The sequence below is a fragment of the Mirounga leonina genome, unplaced genomic scaffold (genome assembly GCF_011800145.1).
Source record: "Mirounga leonina isolate KUSES-001 unplaced genomic scaffold, KU_Mleo_1.0 Mir_170, whole genome shotgun sequence".
Classification (NCBI taxonomy): domain Eukaryota; kingdom Metazoa; phylum Chordata; class Mammalia; order Carnivora; family Phocidae; genus Mirounga; species Mirounga leonina.
This window is the reverse complement of record NW_023270433.1, coordinates 9,708,858-9,729,666: the sequence shown is the minus strand read 5'-3', so window position 1 is coordinate 9,729,666 and position 20,809 is coordinate 9,708,858. Positions and strand designations below refer to the sequence as shown.

The following is a 20,809-nucleotide window of genomic DNA, read 5'->3' as shown; positions in this document are numbered from 1 at the left end:
GGGCCAACAAGAAAAAGCACTGACCCGAATGGCAGTGAGTGCCCCATTGCTAGAGGTGTGCAAGCAGAGGCTCTAAGACTCCGGGAGGGAACACGCATTTGCTGCCCCCAGAGAGGAGGAGGGACTAAGCGGCCTCACAGTAGTTCTTAGAATTCTTGCTCAGAAGCAGAGAAGCTCCTGTAAGTTTTGGCGCACAGAAACCCCTGGAAGGAAGGTTGGGCTCACTGTGATGGAGACATTTAAGACATTCTCTAGAAAGGTCTGCAGAGGTCCCCTCCTCCGGAGGAGACGGAGGCCCCACGGAGTCGCTGGCTGTGGCGGTCAGAGCACGGCTGTGGGCCCAGAGTCCTGGTGAGACCTTTCCAGGCCCCAAGCCCTCTGGAACGCAGGCAATGACAGGACCTGCCCCGCATCGGCGGGGGGGAGGTCCGCGGGCTCACGCTTCCTTGTAAGGGGCCGGCACGCAGCCCGCCTGGCGTGCTGGCGGCCCTCAGACCATGGGGGGCGCTCCTCAGTGGCCAGCCGAGGCCAGCAGAGCCCTGGTGGGGACTTAGCACGTCGGGGTGGGAGCCAGGTCAGGAGATGCTGCTGGAGAGCCGCAGTGGGGCCTGAGGGTCACCCGTTTACCTCGGGATGCTGAGCTCCTGCTCGGTCAAGTCTGTCCTCGAGGAGCTCATGGTCTTATCTTAAAATCCAGGTGGGGGGTAAGAGAGGGGCCGAGGAAAAGCTGAAATTCAGAAGTCCTGATATTCGGTTGACCCGGGAGGTTTCACAGTGTTCCCCCTTAAATTCTTCCTTCGGGTGGACAGGCGAGCTTTCCGTACCTGCCGGCGTGCTGTATGTCACGACAAGGGTGTTGGTTTTGTACTTGAGGGAGGTGAAGCTTTGAGTGTCGCCCCTGAGTGAAGAGGGTCATCCTGTCTTGGTCAGTATCTAAGGAGGCCCACGGTGCGTTTCAGGGACCTTCGGTACCCCGAGAACTGGCAGCAAATGCCACTACCCTGAGCAATTCGCTGAGACTCGCGAGTCAGGATAACGTACTCAAGACTTCAAAGCAATACACAGAAGATGGTATTTGACTTTTATTTTAATATTTTCATATTGAATATGCCACAAGATTTAATGACCAAATTAGTCATTTACATTTTTCAAAGATATCTAAATATAAAATTGCTAAAAATTCAAATACAGAGAGATGGCAAGCTACAAATAATATTTCTTTCATTTCTGGGGTGGGCAGGAATGGAAGACGTTAGAAAAGGATGCTTCTTTTGGCTGAACAAAGATCAGAATGAAAGGGGAATTCATTAAAATGCCCCCAGTGCAAAGAAACACAGTCGACTTTGAGATGCTGTTTTCGGCACCTCTCTTCCTATACAACAATTTAAAAAATTGTTTGAAATGCAGGTCCTCGCTGAAACGTCTGGTCCTCGACCCCGGCCGGAGACAGCTCGAAAGGATGTCACCCTGGGAGGGACCCTGGGGAGGACTGCAGAGGCATCTGGTGTGGCCAGAGGTGTGGTGTCGGCGGGTGCTCGACCCCCTGCCCGCCCGCCCGAGCAGTCGGAGCCCGCGGGAGCAGGCTCCCCTCTGCCCTGCCGCCTCTGCTCACCCTCGCTCCCAACAGAGGGAGAAATTGCAGCTTCCCGCCTGCTCAGACAAGGAGGCAGGCACTGCATGGAGAGGAAGAAGGGGAGCAGAGGCCCTTCTGGGTCAGTAGAGCAGAGACCCTGCCAATTCCAGGAAAACTCCACCTGCAGGACCAATGGCTAGCTGAAACGCACACTTGCTATTTAAGAAATGGAAAAGCCCACTTCTGGCCGGGAGCTCAGTGTGACCTGAAGACCAGCTGTCACCCCACTCTCCCAGCGCCCCCGTGCTTGGCCCGCAGTCCCAAGAGGTGCCAGGACGAGCTGAGGAGAGGTGGTTTCTGAAGGGGGGAGCCTGGGACACCCACCACCAGGCCCCCCATCCTAACTTTAGGAAGATACTATCCTCAAAGCAATGCACTCATTTAAACAAATGGCATAGTTAAAACTATTGACTAAGCCCTAAACATTTCTTCTGAGAAATCGAGCCATAGCTTTTCCAATCTGCCTGTTCAATATGGGAACAGGTTTTAAAGAGAATGACATGATCAATCCTCTGCCCCAAAGAACGGCCCATCATACCAACCATGATAAAGAGTACACCTGTTTATTAAAAGGAAAAAAAAGAAAAAAGAAATGTACATCTTTGTTCTTCGTTTGTTTTAAGAAATTTGATCAAGTTGCAAGGAAATGTCTGGGCATGGCTATGTACATCCTCAGGCAGGGCCGTCGGGCAGTGAAGATGGCTGGGCGTGTCGTCTGTGTCGTCGGGCCCCCTGGCACTGCTCATCAAAGCCACTGCCACTCAGTCTTCGGTCCCGTGGAGATGTCCCCAGCTCCATTCCCCCAAGAGCCCCCCAGCCTTGTGTCTGTGAGCCAGGGGTGGCCTGCCCCCGAGGACTGCAGGACTCGGGGTGGGCTCTAGGGCCACCTGACCCTGGCAGGAAGGCTCTGAGCTATGGTGACAGATTGGGGCTGGAGGCCAGTGTCATTGCTGCCCTGATTTCTTCTCCTTCTGGAAGCTGAAGCTTGTACGTCTGTTCAGTTTTCTTTGTTTTTGAGCGAAATAGTCAGCCCGGGCAGTGCTTGCTCGTGATTCCAGGATGTAGTTAACCTAGAAAGCAAGAGGACACAGCCCGGTCACTCGGCAGCCACTCTGTTCGCTCAGGGCAAAGAAGGGAAGGGCCCTGACCCGGGCTGGGAGCCCCAGGGCCAGCTGCTCTCTTGTGCGTGGAGCCGAGTCATCACAGCAACCTGGCAGGCTGGGACGGAGCCCACTTTATGACGGGAGAAAGGAGGCCTGGAGACGACTAGTCGTTGGTCCAGGCCTTTCAGTCCTGTGGGGGGCTGGGGGGAGCTTTCCGGATTTCACAGCCTGTGTCCCTTCCTCAGCACGTGCTGCCTCCCAGAAGGCCGTGCACCAGGCTTCCTGGTTCTGCTCCTCACCTGCTGTGCAAGCCTGGGCCTGCACATAACTCCCCAGAGCGCCCCCTTTCCTCGTCCGAAAGACAAGAGCATGGCAGGGATGAAAAACCAACTGAACCCAAGGCTCTATTTTCAGCCTCCCCCTGGTAGGTACAGAGCTTCCAACTACAGGGTTTCATCTCCTGCCCACGGGCACCCTGCCAGCCAGGGCGCATCTGATAAGGAGTGAGGCTCAGGAAGAGGGCCGAGCTGACCAGGATCACCCGGAGGTCAGGGTCAAAGCCGGGAGAGGGGCTGTGGAAGTCCCGTGTGAGGCGCGCGCCGCCGGGCCGCCCCAGGGCAGCACCCGCCACGTCCGAGCCTGGCTGCAGGCTCGGTTCGAGGGACAGAGGGAAAAGTAAGACTCGGTCCCTGCTCCGAAGAGCTCACTGCCTAGCGGGTTCCAACAGCAGGACACGTGTGACACCAGCGATAGAAGGAGCAGGAAAGAAGGGGGTAACTACCAGGGACGTACCGTGGGGCAGGGAAATCTTGCCGAGGAATGTGCGAGCTGGGTTTTGAGAGATAAACAGGAGTTCGGGGTGTACCAGGGGCAGGGGAGAACGAGCACGTATCCCAGCACAGCCATGGATGGCGGGGGGGGAGGTAGGTGGGTGGGAGTCTGGGGAACTTAACTGCTTTGCTCCCAGGCCAGGTGGGGTGGGCAGAGCCAGGGAAGGGCAGTGATGCTGGGATTGGACCGGGCCCCAGCGCGGAGGCTGAGCCCCTGGCCGACGGTATGGTTGCTGCAGGGCTGCTGGAGTGCTTTCCAAGGACAAACTCACGTAACCTTCACAACAGCCTATGAGACAGATGCCACTACCATCCCATTGTGCAGATGAGAAAATCAAGGCACAGAATGGTAGTGTCCTTTATTCAAGGCCACAGAGCTAGTAAGTGCCTGGGCCAGGATCCCCCGTGATTGGCATACTTGTAGCTCCCCAGGCCCCTGGCCTCCCCAGAAGTGCTCCCCCCCCCGAGTGGGAGCAGCCCCCGCTGCCTCTGAGAAAGAAGCTGAGGGTGTGCAGGGGAGGCAGGCAGGATGGCGGGCCTCCCGTGGGCCGAGGCTCCAACACTGTGTCCCCTCCAAACTTTCTGCTCTGATCGTCACCAGCAGCAGGTGTTAAAGGCTGGTGTGTGAGTACAGAAGGCCTGACGAGCTTGGCCCACTGCCTCGCCGAGTTACCAGCTGAGAGCAATAAATCATGAGGACCGCGGGGCCGGGCTGATGATCTGGGACACTTCAGACAATGTATGGAAATCAGAGGTTTTATCATTCTTAATAAGAGCCATCTTTGGATTATACTGTTTGCACACTCAGCCAACCTAGTGTTTTCAGTGTATTTTTGGCACATGTAACTTGACGAAAGCATTTAAAAATGATCCTTAACTAGCCCACTATCTCCTAAATTTATTATCTTCAGTGCTTTGTGATAATCACATAATTTTAATGGAAGATTAATGTAATAATCAAAAGATAAAAACGCCCTTTGGTCTGCCATTAGCTGGTTAATATGCTGTGGCTTAAAACTTGCACAATTTTATGCACTATAGAGTGTTTCACTTTCAATGCATTTTACAGCTTAAGGCATAAAAGTATAGGGAGTTTTCATGGTCAATAAAGCTACAGACTCCATCACTCGATCACAAGAAGAACCCAATTTGAAGAGACCAATGATTCCTCTGAGATTCATCTCAAAACCTGCAGAATTAGGACCCACACATGGCTTAGCTCACTGATGGCTTGGGGTGGAAGGGACTCCTCAGGGCTGGGGCTGGAGCTGAGGCTCCACCCTTGCACACCCCGCAGCCGTGGGCCTCTGTCTCCTCATCTACAGAATGGGGAAAATAATGTCTACACTCTGCAGGGCAATAGTGAAGACTGAATAGTTACGTAAGATGTCTTGTATGCAGTTGGTGTTCAATAAATGGGAGACATACATAACAGTTTCTTGGACATCGGCCTCTGGCCCTTATCTTCTCCTTCAGTTTCCATCTAAGGCTCTCGTTTTACGTCAAACTCCTGAATTCTAGAACCGTCACATGCATCACTTGTGTCTAAGACCCACTTCTGGAAGAGCCTCTGGTGGAAACATTTTGGCCAAACTCTGGGACACAGGGCTGGGGCCTCAGTCACTTGGTACTGGTGCAAAGCTCAGACACTGTGGGGATGGCAGAGAAGGCTAAGTATTTAAATTGCTATAAAAATCAGAGACAGAAAAAGTGAAATTTAATCTTCCATCAGGATCATGACCATTAGCTCTCTAAGTAAATCAGGCCTGGGCACGCTGTGACTCTCCTGGAGTCTTGAGCATGATGCAATATTTCTACAAACATTTTCATATGAAAACAGACATTTCAGGGGAGGCGATAGGCCTCAGGGATTTTGCAGAAAAGCATCTGCTTCGAGGGAGCATTTGGTCCTGTAAAATGATTTCTCTGCACTTGCTCTTGCAGAGCCTCATACTGAAGTCATAAACCTGTGTTTCTGTCATCAATCTGCTGTTGTGAAAATTATTTTGATGTCAAACACATGATTATAATTTTACCAGAATCCTTCTCAAGTCTTGAATATTTTAATGCTGGCTATAAAAAAAGGCCAGCCCTTGATGGGGTAATGGAATATTTCTTTACCTGGTCCCCAAACACTGAACAAGTTCCCTGTGCTGCCTGGTGACAATCTGGCAAGTAACTCTTAGCTCGCTGGTTTCAAGCACTGCAGGCAGGCCCTGTGTCCTACCGCCTGGTCCGAGGTGGGCTCTGGTCCCAGCTGTCCCCCCAGCAGCTTTATCCTTTTCATTTTCATCTACTACTTTTGGAAATCTTTTGTAGCCATGAGGACTTGACCTCCAAATGTATCTGCAAAACAATGCCGTTTGGTTGAAACCTCTCATTCAACTCCTCAAGGGTACACATATGAGGGGGGTTAGGAGCACAAATTCTGGAGGCTGCCAAACCTGGGGTCAGGTCCAGTTCTGTCAGTCATGGTCCTGGCTAAGTTTCTTTGTTTCTGAGCCTCCGTTTTCATCTAGGAAATGGGAATGATTTTCCATTACTGTCTTCGCAGAACCATGAAGGTTCTGCGGAAGGCAGTGTAAAGTGCTCAGCTCAGGTCCTGTACTCTGCAATCCCTCAGTACGGCTTAGCTACTTTAAAAAAATTTTTATTTTATTATTTTAGAGAAAGTTGAAGAGAGAACATGAGCAGGGGGAGGGGCAGTCAGAGAGGGAGAAAGAGAATCCTAAGCAGACTCCATGCTGAGCAAGGAGCCCGATGTGGGGCTTGATCCCAGTACCCCGAGACCGTGACCTGAGCTGAAATCAAGACTTGGACGCTTAACCAACTGAGCCACCCAGGCGCCCCCAGCTTAGCTACTTCCATTATTATTACTTGATGGCTTTTACTCTCAAGAGGAGAATGAATACTCATCTAGGTTGGTTTACGCTACCTCATTTGATCCGTGTTCTAGCAGCCCTTTCCTGGGGCGGGCAGTGCACCTGCCACGATCTCCATTTTATAGGCAGAGACACCGAGGCCCGGAGGTGATGTGATGAGCCAGAGTCACACGGCTACAAGTGGGGAGCCCTCTGCCTGTAAGTCGGGGTCTGCCACAACCAGCAGCTCGGTGTTTCTACCTGTTCCGTCTACAGAAGATTCGGCTGGAAGAAAGGACTCTTGCAACCATTCATCCAGGGCGCCTCAGAATGCCGTGCAGAGACCAACAGCCTGGGCAGCACCCGCGAACTTCTTAGAGATGCTCAGTCTCGGGCCCTACCCCAGGCCTCCCAAACCAGCAAGGCCCCAGGGCAGCTTTTCTCAGCCTGTCCCCACTTTGCAAGGCTCTGTGTGACCTGGCCTTTCCACCCTGCTCTGCTCCAGCCACACGTGCTCGCCCCACCTCTCCGTCCCTTCACAGGCTGCTCTCTGTCTGAGACGCTGTTTCATTCTCCTCGCCTGCTCAAATCTGTGCTTTTGCATCCATCCTTCAGGGTTCAGCTCTCCCTGAGCCCCACCACCCCCTACCCCGGTCAGTGTACCTTTTTCACATCCACGTGGCACCTTTGTGACTGTTTAACAATCTCTTTGTAATTTAATGTTACTGTCTGTCTCCTCTGACAGAGGAAGAGCTTTCTGGCGGCAGGGCCTGGGTCTGTCACTGCAACATCCCAAGGACTCGCCTGGCACATGGAAGGTGCTCAGTGAGCGCTGCTGAGCTATGGCAACATACGATTGTAGCATAAAGATGAATATGTTTAGAACAGTTTGCTAAAATTATCTTGACTACACTGTCTTTACCCAATAACAACAATTTCCTCTGAGTCCGTTCCAGGAGCCTCAAGGAGCTCCTGACAATGAATGGGAGGAAGTACATGGTGCATGAAAAGGATAAATACACGAAGAACCAGGATGACTGGGTTAGGGAGGAAGCCTTTCAAAGGGTCCTGCTTTGGCTGAAGCAGGAGAAGGGCAACTGACCTGTGGTGCGGCCCTGGGTATGGATGCTCCCCAGCTGGGTGACCGAAGGCCGCTCGTCCTCTGCAAACCGGGCCCAGGAGCCTTGCCCAGTGCCGGGAGGAAGGGGGCTGCCTCTAGCCTGAGACCTGGCTGTGCAGAAACCAGCCCTGCGCTCCCGGTGCCCGGCCTGGGGAGGAGCACTCACCTTGAGCACGATTTCATTGACAGTAGCCGCGTCAGATTCAAAGTAGAGGTGTTTATAGTCGTGATTGCTTAGATACGTGAGTTTAAATATTGCGTGACCTGGAGAGAGACAGAGAGAGAAGGCAGTTGAGGGGGTTCTGGTGAGTTCCCCTTGGAAAGGCGACCCCATATTTTCCCCTTGGCATTCCAGTTCAAGCGAGAACAAGTGGATGCGGGAAGGCTAACTGTTTCTGGGGGCAGGTCATTTTTCTCATCACAGGCAGGGGAGAAAATGGACAGGAAAACAAACAAACAAAATCAAATGGCTAGTTAGGGCTCATTCCACCAAGTGTGTTCAGGGCAACGCCACATTAGGACGGCTTTACAGAACTACTTCTAGACAACGCGTACATGGAAGAGGTGGTATCTTTAAGGCAGAAGGCCTATTAACTCCATATTATTACTCTAAAAATAAAATAACTGTGCTTAAAGCCAAATAAATGAGCAGTAGGAAGGACAAAGGCTGCTGGTAATGCTATCACGGGGCTTCTCCATAGCCCTGGCTACTGCAGGGCTGGGGAGTCCTGGCCTCGTGACCCTGCCTGGAAGCTGCTCCTGGGCCTCTAGTCATTTCTACCCAAGGAGGATGGCACCTCACACAGCTGTCCGACCTCAGGGGGTCAGATCCTCCGAACACACGAATCTCTCCCAGAACCAAATTCTTTCATGCCCCTTTCCCTCCACCTTCAGAATAACCTTGTCATTCTGGGACTGCTTCGCGCCTCACCCCTCTCGCTTCATCTCACTCCCATGCACAGGCAGGCCCATGGCACTGCACACTCCCACCAGCCTAGGCCTGGCATATCCTCTCTCGCTAAGCTGTCTGGGAAAGGGCTGCCGCTCTTGGGTGACTCAGCTCACCTGGTACCTCCTTGGGCGAGTCTTCACAGCTATACTTCTAGGCGCCCTTTTCAGGCAGCCTCCCATACCATATGTGGCCTGTCAAAGAAACCTGCTTACTATATCGTGACGCCTGCAGACAGGTGCCATGTGCCTGTCCTTTGGGCCAGACATGCCAATCAGATCCCCTCTTCTAAGCAGACCCGGATGCCAGCCTGTCTCAGTCCCAAGTGAAGCCCTCCCCGGCCCATCAGCACATGCTGCCCTTGAGTTATGGGAGACTCTGTGGCCCTCCAAGAAAGTCCTCTTTCTCCTTAAGCTATTTTGAAGTTGGTTTCCATTACTGGCAACCAAATGAGCAATGCTTCCGAGAGACACGTAGCCAGCGCTCAGCAAAGTTCCCAGACTGGGGAGCAGCTGGTGATATCCTCCTGCAGACAGCCTTAGAAACAGCCTTCCCTAGTCTGTTCTGCAGTCCTCAGGGCTGGTGAGATTAAGCATATCCTTTCTAATAGACCTTCTCACCCGTTTTCCTTTTAATTGAAATAGCACTGGTCATAGTTATTAATTAATAATATATCACCCATATTACTGTAAGTTCACCTCTTTCCCGGAGAAATCTTCTTGGGGACTTTATTTACAGTAGCTAATTCTTCAGATCTCCAAAAATAAACTGATATATGTTGTACATTTGTGGCCAGAAAAGTTGAGCTGCTGGTATTTTATCCTGGAAACACCATTATGATATACTAATTGTGACTATAGATTTTATATTGAAAAAATTAGCTAATAATTTCTGAAAAACCTCACTTTCAGTCACTTGACAAATTTAGCCTGATTCTAAATAGTGGTACTAAAATGTTAGAATTCTTAGCCAGAAGCTAATCATCCTGTTAATATGTAAATTACTTGTTTCTGATAAGGAAGTGAATCTCACAGAAATAGATCGGTATGTACGTGTATGTGTTCATTTTCACAGGACCATTTTGGAAGAGTAGAGTCTTCTTGGTGAGCTCACTGTGTAGAAGGACAATGCAGTTATCTGTTGGCCATGCTGTGACCAAGCCAGAGACATCCATGAAGGCCACAGGGCCGTGAAGGACAAACAGAGACATGCCCTCCAGGAGGTCTTACTGCGGACACCTGACCGTGACAGACACAGACACCAGGGCCTGGGGCTAAAAAGGACCAGAAGGTCTCAGGGAGGCCCGCTGACCTGAAGCTTCAGGGTTCACTGACCACTCTGATAAGGGAACTCATGGACTGTCTATACCACCTGCTCCCACTCGTCACTGACAAAACCAAACCAAACCTCAAGATGCTAGACCCTGTTTTGCCCAGACAACTGAGATGCTATTAAAAACCTTTTCTGCACTCTTTAGGTAGAGACAAATCTATACGTAGCATGTGTGATATGCAGTTTGCACTGGCCTGGGAGCCTCTGGAAACTCTAACACTGTCCTCTTGGGATCACACTGCCTGTGCAGTATACCGGTGGTGGTGGGCTTATAGAGGGGAGGCCTGCAGCTCATCTGTGCCACAGTCGCATGAAAAACAAAAAGAAAACATCCCAAGTCAAGTCTCCTGAAAGGCTGCATATTTGGGCCTGGTGACATCTGTATTTTCCTGCGTGTGTTCCTTGTCTGTCCCTGGTGCTCATTCCAGAGCCCCAAGGAAGAGTGAAGCTCCAAGGAATGATGAAGAGTCTGCCACTTACCATCTCTCTGAAGCCTCTGATTTATTTGTCCTTTCCAGGGAAAGCCTTCACGTCACAGAGAGACAAGAGCTCTGAGAATGTTATCTGCAGGACTTGTACTTCGGTGATGATTACAGAGCCACAGATGTTAATAACTGGGATGAGGTGTGGTGAGACAGTGACAGCACAGAGCCCTTTCATACACTGCGGGAGAAATTTCGAGGGACAACTCTGGTGCATAAGCTCAGGTTAAAATCAGCAGCCACGGTTTCACCCATGCTGGAGCCATGGGGCATGGAGCCGACAGAGTCCAACAGAGTTTTTGCTGTGAGGACTTTGCACCCACTCCAGGGATCCGTTTTGCTTGGTGGCCAGAAGGGAAGTTTTACTCCGTTCAGGCCCCACCAGCAGCACAGGCTTATGCAAAGGCCAGAGGAATGAACAGAGGCGAGAAGAGTGAGCGCCAAGAGGGTGCTAAGTGCAGGTTGCTGTGCGGAGACCTCAGGTGGAGGTGGATGGCCCAGGCAGGGAAGGGAGAGCATAGTTTCTTGGAGGAGCTGACACTGGAGCAGTCTTAAAGGAGGACGGGGAGTGAGCTGGGTAAGGGTAAGGGTGGAGAAGGATGCAGCAGGGTCAGGACAATGCTCAGGGTTAGGAGGCAGCAGGTGTCTGGGGAGATCGGAGCAGACAGTGACATGCACTGGGCGGGGAGGAGGTGACATGTGGCCGGGCATGAAGGCCTGGGCATGCTGGAGTCACCAGATGAGGGAGCCACTAGTGGGTTGCAAAGCTGGGCAGTAAATGGTCAAACTGTGCTTTTGGGGGTTCCCCTTGGCTCCCCAGGGCCAGGAGGCAGGGAGATCAGCCGCCACAGTCGCCCAGGTAGGAGTGTATGCAGTTTTGAGCTGGACAGAGCCAAAAAGGAGGCTGAGAAAGGGACTGACTTGAGAACGGAAGAGAATAAAACATTGGCAGGACTTGGGGATTGTTTTACGATAGAGTAACAGTTAATAAGCAGGATTCACACTTGTGTAATTTCACCTAGTCCCAGACCTATATATTAAGGTGTAACAAGTTAGTTGACCTCTTGCCGGAAACGAATCTATCAATAAACATGAGTCATACATGCTACATGGTAAACTTCCACCAGAGGCGGAAGCAGGGAAGAAGGAATCACTGGTATTTCAACACTGATTGAACAGGTTAAAAACAGATTAAAAGTCTGTTATCAAACACTTTATCCGCCTTAGGCACCTCCAGGCTCACCTTCGGTAAGGGAGGAAGAGGGGGCAAATGACCTCCCCAGCTGCAGCCTACCAGGGCATCTGTCCTGGGATGTTAGAAGGAATCTGAGCTGGGCAGGTTATCCTTGAAAATTCAGAGAACGTCAGTTTTCATGGGGACGGGGAAGCCATAGGGGCAAAGTGACTTTGTAAAAATGGCAGTTGAGAAAAAAGTATGTATCAGGATGATTGAAAAGAAAATGCAAAATCTAATATTCCAAGTAGTCTGAATTATTTTGCTTGTATTTTAAATTCTACTTGGAAACTAAGGCATGACAAGGGCCTGGGAGGCAGAGGGGAAAAGCGTAAGCTCTGGACTCAGGCTGAGGATGAAATTCCAGCTCCGCTGTGTTCTGGCGGTGGGACCTGAACAAGGCACTGTCCCCGAAGGCGCCCAGGTTTGCCCTCAGGCATCTCCCATAGCACCCAGATATAGTGGGGCTCAATGGGTGGTGGCAATCATTCTTACAACTGTGATGGAACAGATATCAAACAAAATCCTCATGATTTTGAAGATTTTGTTTTTAATTGGGCCGCCTTTGAGCAGATTTGCTTTTAGTGTTGTAGGAATAAAATGCAATATAATGGGGCATAAAATGGGCATCTACGCACCGGTCACAGGCTCAGGGCAGACACCGAAACTATACATTTGCTTCTGAACACTGAAATGGGAATCTGGGTATGTAAAAATGTATTTACACTACATACTCATTTCTTTCTTTCTAAGATTTTTATTTATTTGTCAGAGAGAGAGTGAGAGAGAGCGCACAAGCAGGGGGAGCGGCAGGCAGAGGGAGAAGTGGGGGCCCGATGCGGGGCTTAATCCCAGGACCCTGGGATCATGACACGAGCCGAAGCTGGACCGAAGCCGGACGCTTAACTGACTGAGCCACCCAGGCACCCCTGGGGGGCTTTTTTTTTTTTGGTTAACATTTTACCATAGCCCTTTCCATGTTGCTACACAGTCTCTACAACCATGTTTTTCAACAGGTGCATTCTTTCGCAACAAGTAACAAGTGGATGTGTGCCAAGGTTCATGCTCTCATGGGCATTTGAGATATTTGTAAAATCGCCAGTATTATCAATAAAGCTACGAAAAACATCTTTGAGGATTTGGATTATTTCTCAATTCCTTTATATCAGGCCTTTGGATGCCTTTTTAAAAAATTTTTTAAGAGTAGAATTCTAATTTTACTGAGAAGGAAACACTTCTTTTTAAAAAAAATTGTGGTAAAATTTACCATTTAGGCATTAAGTGTAAACTTAAATTGTATAAAGTGTGTTTATAATGTTCTACAACCACCACCACGATCCATTTCCTTTTCACTATCCCAAATAGACATTCTGTACTCTAACTAAACAGCATCTTCCCTTTCTCCCTTCTCCCAGCTGCTGGTAAACCCTATTTTACTTTCCGTATCTATGAGCTTGCCTATTCTAGGTGACAAATATCAGTGGAATCATACAGTATTTGTCCTTTTGTGTCTGGCTTATTTCATTTAGCATGGTTTTCAAGGTTCATCCATGTTGTGGACCATGTATCAGAATTTCATTCAAGGCTGAATAATATTCCAGTTTATGTATCTACCACATTTTGCTTATCCATTCACCCGGAGGTGGACAGACATTTGAGTTGTTTCTACCTTTTGGCTCTTGGGAACAGTGATGCCATGACACTGGAGTGTAAGTATCTATTTGAGCCTCTGCTTTCCGATCTTCTGGGCATATACACAGAAGTGGAACTGGCCAACCATATGGTAACTCTACGTTTAACTTTCTGAGCCAAACTGTTTTGTGCACTGGCCGCACTGTTTCACCTTCCCACCAGGATTCCACGAGGGTTCTAATTTCTCCACATCGTCACATTAATTTTTTTCCTTTTTCTTTAATAACAGCCATCCGAATGGGTATGAAACAGTATCTCGGTGTGGTTTTGATTTCCCTAATGACTAATGATGTTGAACATCTTTTCATAAGTTTATTGGCCATTTGTGTATCTTCTTTGGAGAAACGTCTATTCAAGTCCTTAGCCCACTTTTGAATTGGGTTGTTTTTGAGGAAACTGAGTTTTAAGGCATTTGTAATTTGTATTTGTATTGTCCAAGATTCTAAGTGGCAGAAGTAGCACTCAAACTCTATGGGGCGGGTTCCCAATCCCTTGCTGTCTTTATATTTCCTAAAGGCCTCCTTGCAAATCAGTGTATCTTAGCCAAAATTCATTCTCTCTGCCAAGGTGACTCAAACAAAGAAGGAAAACAAACATTTATAAACTGTAACAGCTACTACAGATTGGATACATTATAACTGGGTTTCCAGGGTCTGATCTCCTCTGGTTCCTCTGGCCTGGGAGGAAGTGGAAAACTCTTACTGGAATTCTTGGGGGAAACAAATGGGAACATGTGTTCTTTTAGGCAAAGCTGTACCTTTCTATAGACCCTGGAGGAAAGGGTGGGCTGGAATTCTCTGGTTTCCAGGCTGAAAACCCCCTCTGGATCCAGCCTCCACTGTAAGCAGCAGTTCTGAGCTGCCTGTAGGAGCTTCAGGTCAATGTAATTCAACTGTCAAAGGCTGGCTCACTTCCCTAGCACTCCTACAGGGCAGAGGCCTGGGGAACTATAATGACCTCTTTGACCTTTAGAGCAGAGGCCAAGTCTGACCTACTTACGTTCTGCCTTGCATTTTTCAAACCTTCTCTCTCTCTTACTCTTTGGCTCCTTCCTAAAAACATAATTAAAGCTCTCTGATTATAAAAACTCCCATGGCAATGTGATTCCCCTCCTTCCTCTAATTTATTGAAAACATTCTTGCTAAGGTCACTGCGACCTTTATGTTGAGAGACCCAGTAGATACTTCTCAGCTTTTCGTTTGCTTGGCTTCTCAGCTGTATTTGATACTTCTCCTGACCTCCTCTTTTCCCTGGATTTCCACCCAGCCACAGTTACCTGATCCTTCAGTACACGTTTCCAGCCAATCTGCTTCTCATACTTCTTTTGTGATCCTGTCCTTCATCTGTCCCTTAAAAGACAGTCTTCCCAGTGTCCTGTGCTTGACCGTCATTCCTTCTAACCCTGCATTTCTCCTCTTTTAGGTTTGCCCCTTAGGTTTTAATTACTACTAATGCTGATGATCCTGAAGCAGAAATCAGGCCTAGACCTTTCTCCAGGGTTTGGAGCCAGCCACTGAGGACTGCTATCGTCTTCACATGCCTACCGTGTAGCATGTCCAGAATCGATGTCAACATTTCCCTTTAAGTCAAAAGCTGTTCCAGGCACCCGGGCTCCTAAACAGTTCTCACATATTCATCTTCTGCCCCCTTCCATCCTGTGGCCATAGCCCTCACCCAGGTCCTGACCATCTTGCCTCCTCTCTGGTTTTCCTACTTTCGATCATGACTTCTTCAGATCTAAACATCTACCCGCAGGAGTCATCCTTCTGTAATACATATCTGGTCACGTCACTCCCCTAGACCCCTGCTTGGCTTCTTTTCCTGTTGTCCTCACAAATAAAGTCCAAATTTCTTAAGATGATTTTCAAGACACTCGATCAGCAGTTCTCAAACTTTGGTCTCAGACTCGCTTTACATCACAAACATTACTGAGGAGCCCAAAAAGCTTTGGTTTGTGTGAATTATATCAGTATTTATTGCATTAGAAATTAAAACTGAGAAATTTAAAAAATATTTAATTCATTAAAAATAACAATAAGCCCATTAATATAAATAATGTATTTTTTAAAATGGAAAAACCCTGGTATTTCCCCAAAAAGTTTAATGAGTGGAATTATTTTATATTTTTGAAAATAGCTGTATTATCCTATCTGCTTCTGCATTTTGTCTGTTGTGATATACTGTTTTGGCTGAAGCATATGAAAGAAAGCCAGGCTCACACAATATGTTTTTGGAAAAGGAAGGCATATTATAATATTCATCTTTGCAAATATCTTTTTTGATACTATGTCAAACTTGATACATGGTAGTTTCTTAAAGAGTAGTTGCAATATAGAATCTAAAACCACATTAATAAACTTGTTGTATTCTATTACATTAAAATCCATTGGTCTGTCTGGCACTTTGTTTTTTTTGTTTTGTTTTGTTTTTGGTCTGGCACTTTGAATGAATCTTTTACTCTTGAATGATTTTTGTAACATCGTGCAGTAGTCTGGAAAATATTGGTTCATGGAGTTATGCAGGTCTTCCAAATGTGGACACATTTCATTAGGCAGAAAGTATCACAAAAAAATCACATTCATTAATACCACCACTGACCTCATCAGAAAAGTCTTTTAAGCTATGAGAAACCAAGCCCAGTGACAGATACAACTTTTCCAAAATTCTGTCACCTGAAATCTTGAATTTCATCATTGGTATCAAATATTATCACTTCTTTCCTTGAAGTGAAAAGGGCTTCCCTCCTTCATTTTCAGGAAAATGTCTGCTAAGTACTCAGATTAGAATAACCATGGTTTGTCTGCTTCTTTCAAGTAAAAGTGGTGTTCTGTGAAATAAATGGCTAGTTCAGCTTGCAACTCAAACAACCATATGAGTGCTTTTCCTTGAGACAAGTATTCTACTCTCATATGCAGCAGAAATGCTTATGTGTACTTCAGGAAATGAACTAAGAACAATGGTTTATGGAGTCTTTTGATTCTTCGATTCATGTGCAAGCTGTTCTAACAAAATATCATATGGCATTTCAGTAATCAAGTACTGGTTGAGTTTTACCCTTTAGCTCTTAGAGAGGTAGACAGACAAGAAACACGTTTTGTATCTGGACATTCCTCCACGGTTTGTGACAAAAAGTTTGAGTTTCCAAGTACCCTTGGGAGGCTAAATTACAACACATGAAACCCCATCTATCCAGAATCTTTAGAGCAGACAGCTGGTGTTAGCTTTGTGCAAAAAAAAGCCTTTTTCAATTTTAAGCATTAACATTTCACATTACAAAATTTCTTCCTGGATTAGAGTATAAGGAAAATAAAATTACTGTGTTATATTCATCTTTATAGGTACGGAATATTATGATTTCTTCGGGGTTGCAAAAGGCTCTATGTCTTGCCACAAAATAGTTCTATGCTGCCGTACTACTCTGCTGAGTTCTTGGATCGCTTAGTAGTTTTTGTTTTGGTCAACTCTTGTAAGTTTTTACATCCCATTGTCTTTATTGTCATTCTTTCTCTCCCTCTTCTAATTTTCCACATTTAATATCCTTTAGGATGAAAAACCAGATAATCAAGCATGGTTGAAATCTGTTAAAAAAGAAGACTTTAGAGAGTCTGAGCTGGGGCATGGGATACTCTTCCATCAAAGCAGCACGGAGGTTTAAGTGCCTTGGCTCCGTGTCAGTGGCAGAGAGAATATAAACCTCTTACCATTTATACAGTCGACCATTGAACAACATGGGTTTGAACTGTGTGGGTTCACTCATTACTAGAGTTTTTTCAGTAGGTATATAAACTTACGGTATCAACAAATACAGTACAGTATCATAAATGTATTTTCACAAGTAATCCTTATGATTTTCTTACAATTTTCTTTTCTCTAGCTTACTTTATTGTAGAATACAGTATGTAACATAATACATATGATGTACAAAACATGTTGATCTACTGTTTATGTTACCAGTAAGGCTTCTGGTCAACTACATGCTATTAGTTAAGTTTGGGGGGAGTCAAAACCTATACACAGATTTTTGACTATGTGGGGGTCAGTGCCCCTAATGCCCCATGTTGTTCAACTTCGGACAAGTTATGTAACTTCTTGAAGTCCCAGTTTCTTCAGTACTTTAAAATAGGAATAAACTCGGCCTCATAGCATTGTTGCTAGGATAAAATCAACAATTCTATAATTCTATAATAAATGCATATAAAACCTCACAGAGCTGTTGTAAAAATTAAATAGTGCATATAAAGCATGTGGGACACTGACTGGTATATGGTAGGTTCCCTTTGTCTTTTTACTTCCACTCTCTAAGACAAGCAAACCTTTCCTGAAAAGGACCACATAGTAAATATAATAGGCTTTGCAGGCCAAGAGCAAAATTAAGGACATTTCATAGATACTTATGAGAAAAAAAATTTCCAAATTTCTTATTGCCAAAATTTGAAATGTAACAGTCAAATGCATTTTTTGGCAGGTGTAATACAGGTCTATTAAAGAGGATAGAATTTTTTCCAGGTGGTAGATAACTTTGCTTAAATGGAATTCACAGTTAGTGTTCCCTATCATCAAATCAATTGCAAATGTTCACCTGTAAAAACCATTCTTAGCTCACAGGTGGTAGGCTAGATTTACCTTTGGGCCATAGTTTGCCAATCCCTGTTCAGAGGACTCTCTTGCTTATTTCCTTTTCCTTGGTTCATTCTGTGCAGTTGCTAATAATGACATTTTGAGTGCTCCTTGTGTAGATCTGGGTTTCTATCTGGCATTTCCACCCCCTCCAGCCTTTAACCTTTCTTGTAGTGAAGGCTTAATGGCAATACATTCTTTCATCTTTTGAGTGTCTGAAAATGTCTTTATTTCACTTTCATTTCTGAACGACATTTTCATGGAATATAGAATTCTAGATTGACAGATTTTCTTTTAGCACTTTAAGAGATGTCACTCCATTGTCTTCTGGATTACATTATTTCTGATGAGAAGTCAGCAATCATTCTTATCTTGGTTTCCCTGGCTGTTCTTTTTTTTTTTTTTAAGATTTTATTTGAGAGAGAGAGAACAAGTAGGGGGGAGGGGTGGGGGGAGGGGCAGAGGGAGAAGCAGACTCCCTGCAAAGCTGGAAGCCCCATGTGGGGCTCGATCCCAGGACCCTGAGATCATGACTTGAGCTGAAGGCAGACACTTAACTGACTGAGCCACCCAGGTGCCCCCCCCTTTTTAAAAGATTTATTTATTTATTTGAGAGGGACAGAGACAGTGAGCACAAACAGGGGGAGGGGCAGAGGGAGAGAATCTCAAGCAGACTCCCCACGGAGCATGGAGCCAGATGTGGGGCTCGATCTCACAACCTCGAGATCATGACCTGAGCTGAAATTAAGAGTCAGACGCTTAACCAACTGAGCCATCAGGTGCCCCTCTCTGGCTGTTCTTAAGATTTTCTTTATCACTGGTTTCCAGCAATTTCATTATGATGGGTCTTGATGCGGTTTTCTCTGTATTTATCCTGTTTGGCCTTCACTGGCCTTCCAAAATTGGTGGACTGGTATTTTAAATCAAATCTGGAATAGTTTTCTCCTCCATCCCTGAGATTAAATTACCTGTATGTTAGAACACTTGATATTATTCCACAGTCTGTTCTTCTCATCAATTTTTTGTCTCTGTGCTTCAGTCTGAATAATTTTATTGTCCTGTCTTAAAGTTTACTGATTTTGATAGGCTGATCTGAAGTGGTCCCCAGTGATCCTGTCTCCTGCTTTTCATACTCTGTGTCATCTCCTTGTCTTGTGTGTGGCCTAGACCTAATGACTTACTTTTTTTAAAAAAAGATTTTATTTATTTATTTGCGAGAGAAAGTGAGCTCAAGCGGGGTGGGGAGGGGGAGAGGGTGCGGGAGAAGCAGACTCCCCACTGAGCAGGCAGCCCGACATGGGGCTTGATCCCAGGACCCCGGGATCATGACCTGAGCTGAGGGCAGATGCTTAACTGACTGAGCCACCCAGGTGACCCTAGTGACTTACTTCTGATGAATAAAATTCAGCAAAAGTGTATTTCTAAACCACTTCTAAGGTTAGGTTATAAATGACAGTGACTTCTTCCTTGCTAATACTCTCTTACTCTTGGTTATTTTGTTGAAGCCAGCTGCCATCTTGTGAGCTCACCTATGGAGAGGACTGTGTGGCAAGGAACTGCAGGTGTTCACAAAGAAATGAACTCTGCCAGCAACTACTCAGTGAGCTTGGAAGCAGATCCTACCCCAACTGGATCTTGAGAGGATTGTGGCCCTAACTGCAACCTCAGGAGACCCTCAGCAAGAGTACCCAGCTGAGCTGTGCTAGATTCCTGACCACAATACTGTGAAGGAGTAAATGTTAATTGTTGTTTTAAGCCACCAAGTTTTGGGGCAATTTGTTATATGGCAATAGGTAACTAACACACTGACCTTTTAAACTGATTTCCTAATCTGGTCAACATCAGTGTTGATTCAGGTATTGTATTTCTCAGCTCTAAAATTTTCATTTGGGTCTTTTTTTAGTAGTTTCCATTTCCCTTCTGTTTGAGTTCTTGTTTTTCTTTAAATCTTTAAACACATTTATAATAGCTATTTTAAAAGTACTTATCTGCTAACTCTGTGATCCCTGCCATTTCTGGCTATTTCTATTGATTGAATTTTCTCCTAGTTACAGGACACATTTTCCTGTTTCTTTGCATATCTGGTAATTTCTTATTGAATGCTGGACACTACAGACATTACATCATGGGTTGTTTGCATTCTGTCATCATCCTTTAGAGAATATTGGGTGGGCTTTATTCTAACAGCCAGTTAATTTACTTGTGGATCATTTTGATCTTTTTAGGACTCCTTTTTTTTTTTTTTTAAAGATTTTTTTACTTATTCATTTGAGAGAGAGAGAGAGCAAGTGAGAGAACAAGCAGCGGGGAGGGTGAGAGGGAGGGAAAAGCAGACTCTATTGCTGAGCAGGGTGCCGGACATGGGGCTTGATCCCAGGACCTTGGGATCATGACCTGAGCCGAAGGCAGACGCCTAACCAACTAGACCAACCAAGCACCCCTTTTTAGGACTCCTCTTTTTTCCTTTTTTTAAGATTTTACTTTTTGACAGAGAAAGAGACAGTGAGAGAGGGAACACAAGCAGGGGGAGTGGGAGAGGGAGAAGCAGGCTTCCCGCGGAGCAGGGAGCCCGATGTGGGGCTCGATCCCAGGACCCTGGGATCATGACCTGAGCTGAAGGTGGACGCTTAATGACTGAGCCATCCTGGCGCCCCTTTAGGACTCCTTTTAAAGGTCTATTTGGCAATCACTATATTGTACACCTGAAACTAATATAACACTGTATGTTAACCAAGTGGAATTAAAGTAAAAACTTAAAAAAAAAAGGCTTTATTAGGCAAGGATTAGAGCAGTTATTAATCTAGGGCTAGTTTAACCTTACTCCTAAGATATGGCCTTTGTGGAGTCACTGCTACATGCCCCGGAAGCTCCCCTCTGGTTGGCCAGAACTCCAGATTATAGCGCCCCTGTAATTGTGCTTTGACCAGACTTGTGAGGTCCCACTGTAGGCATGCAC

At 46.6% G+C, this 20,809-nt stretch overlaps 1 protein-coding gene across 5 annotated transcripts in view; it reads right to left on the bottom strand.

Moving 5' to 3' along the window:
• Positions 1–2,177: 2,177 nt before the first annotated feature.
• MAPKAP1 (MAPK associated protein 1) overlaps positions 2,178–20,809 on the bottom strand; it is a 243,818-nt gene continuing 225,186 nt past the window's right edge. For all 5 annotated transcript variants that reach the window (XM_035015810.1, XM_035015806.1, XM_035015804.1 and 2 more), the window contains 2 exons: positions 7,714–7,811; positions 2,178–2,703 (listed from right to left, as the gene is read on the bottom strand). In XM_035015810.1, the coding sequence (XP_034871701.1) occupies positions 2,578–2,703; positions 7,714–7,811 (224 nt within the window). In that variant the 3' untranslated portion in view covers positions 2,178–2,577. The remainder of the gene's footprint in view (positions 2,704–7,713; positions 7,812–20,809) is intronic.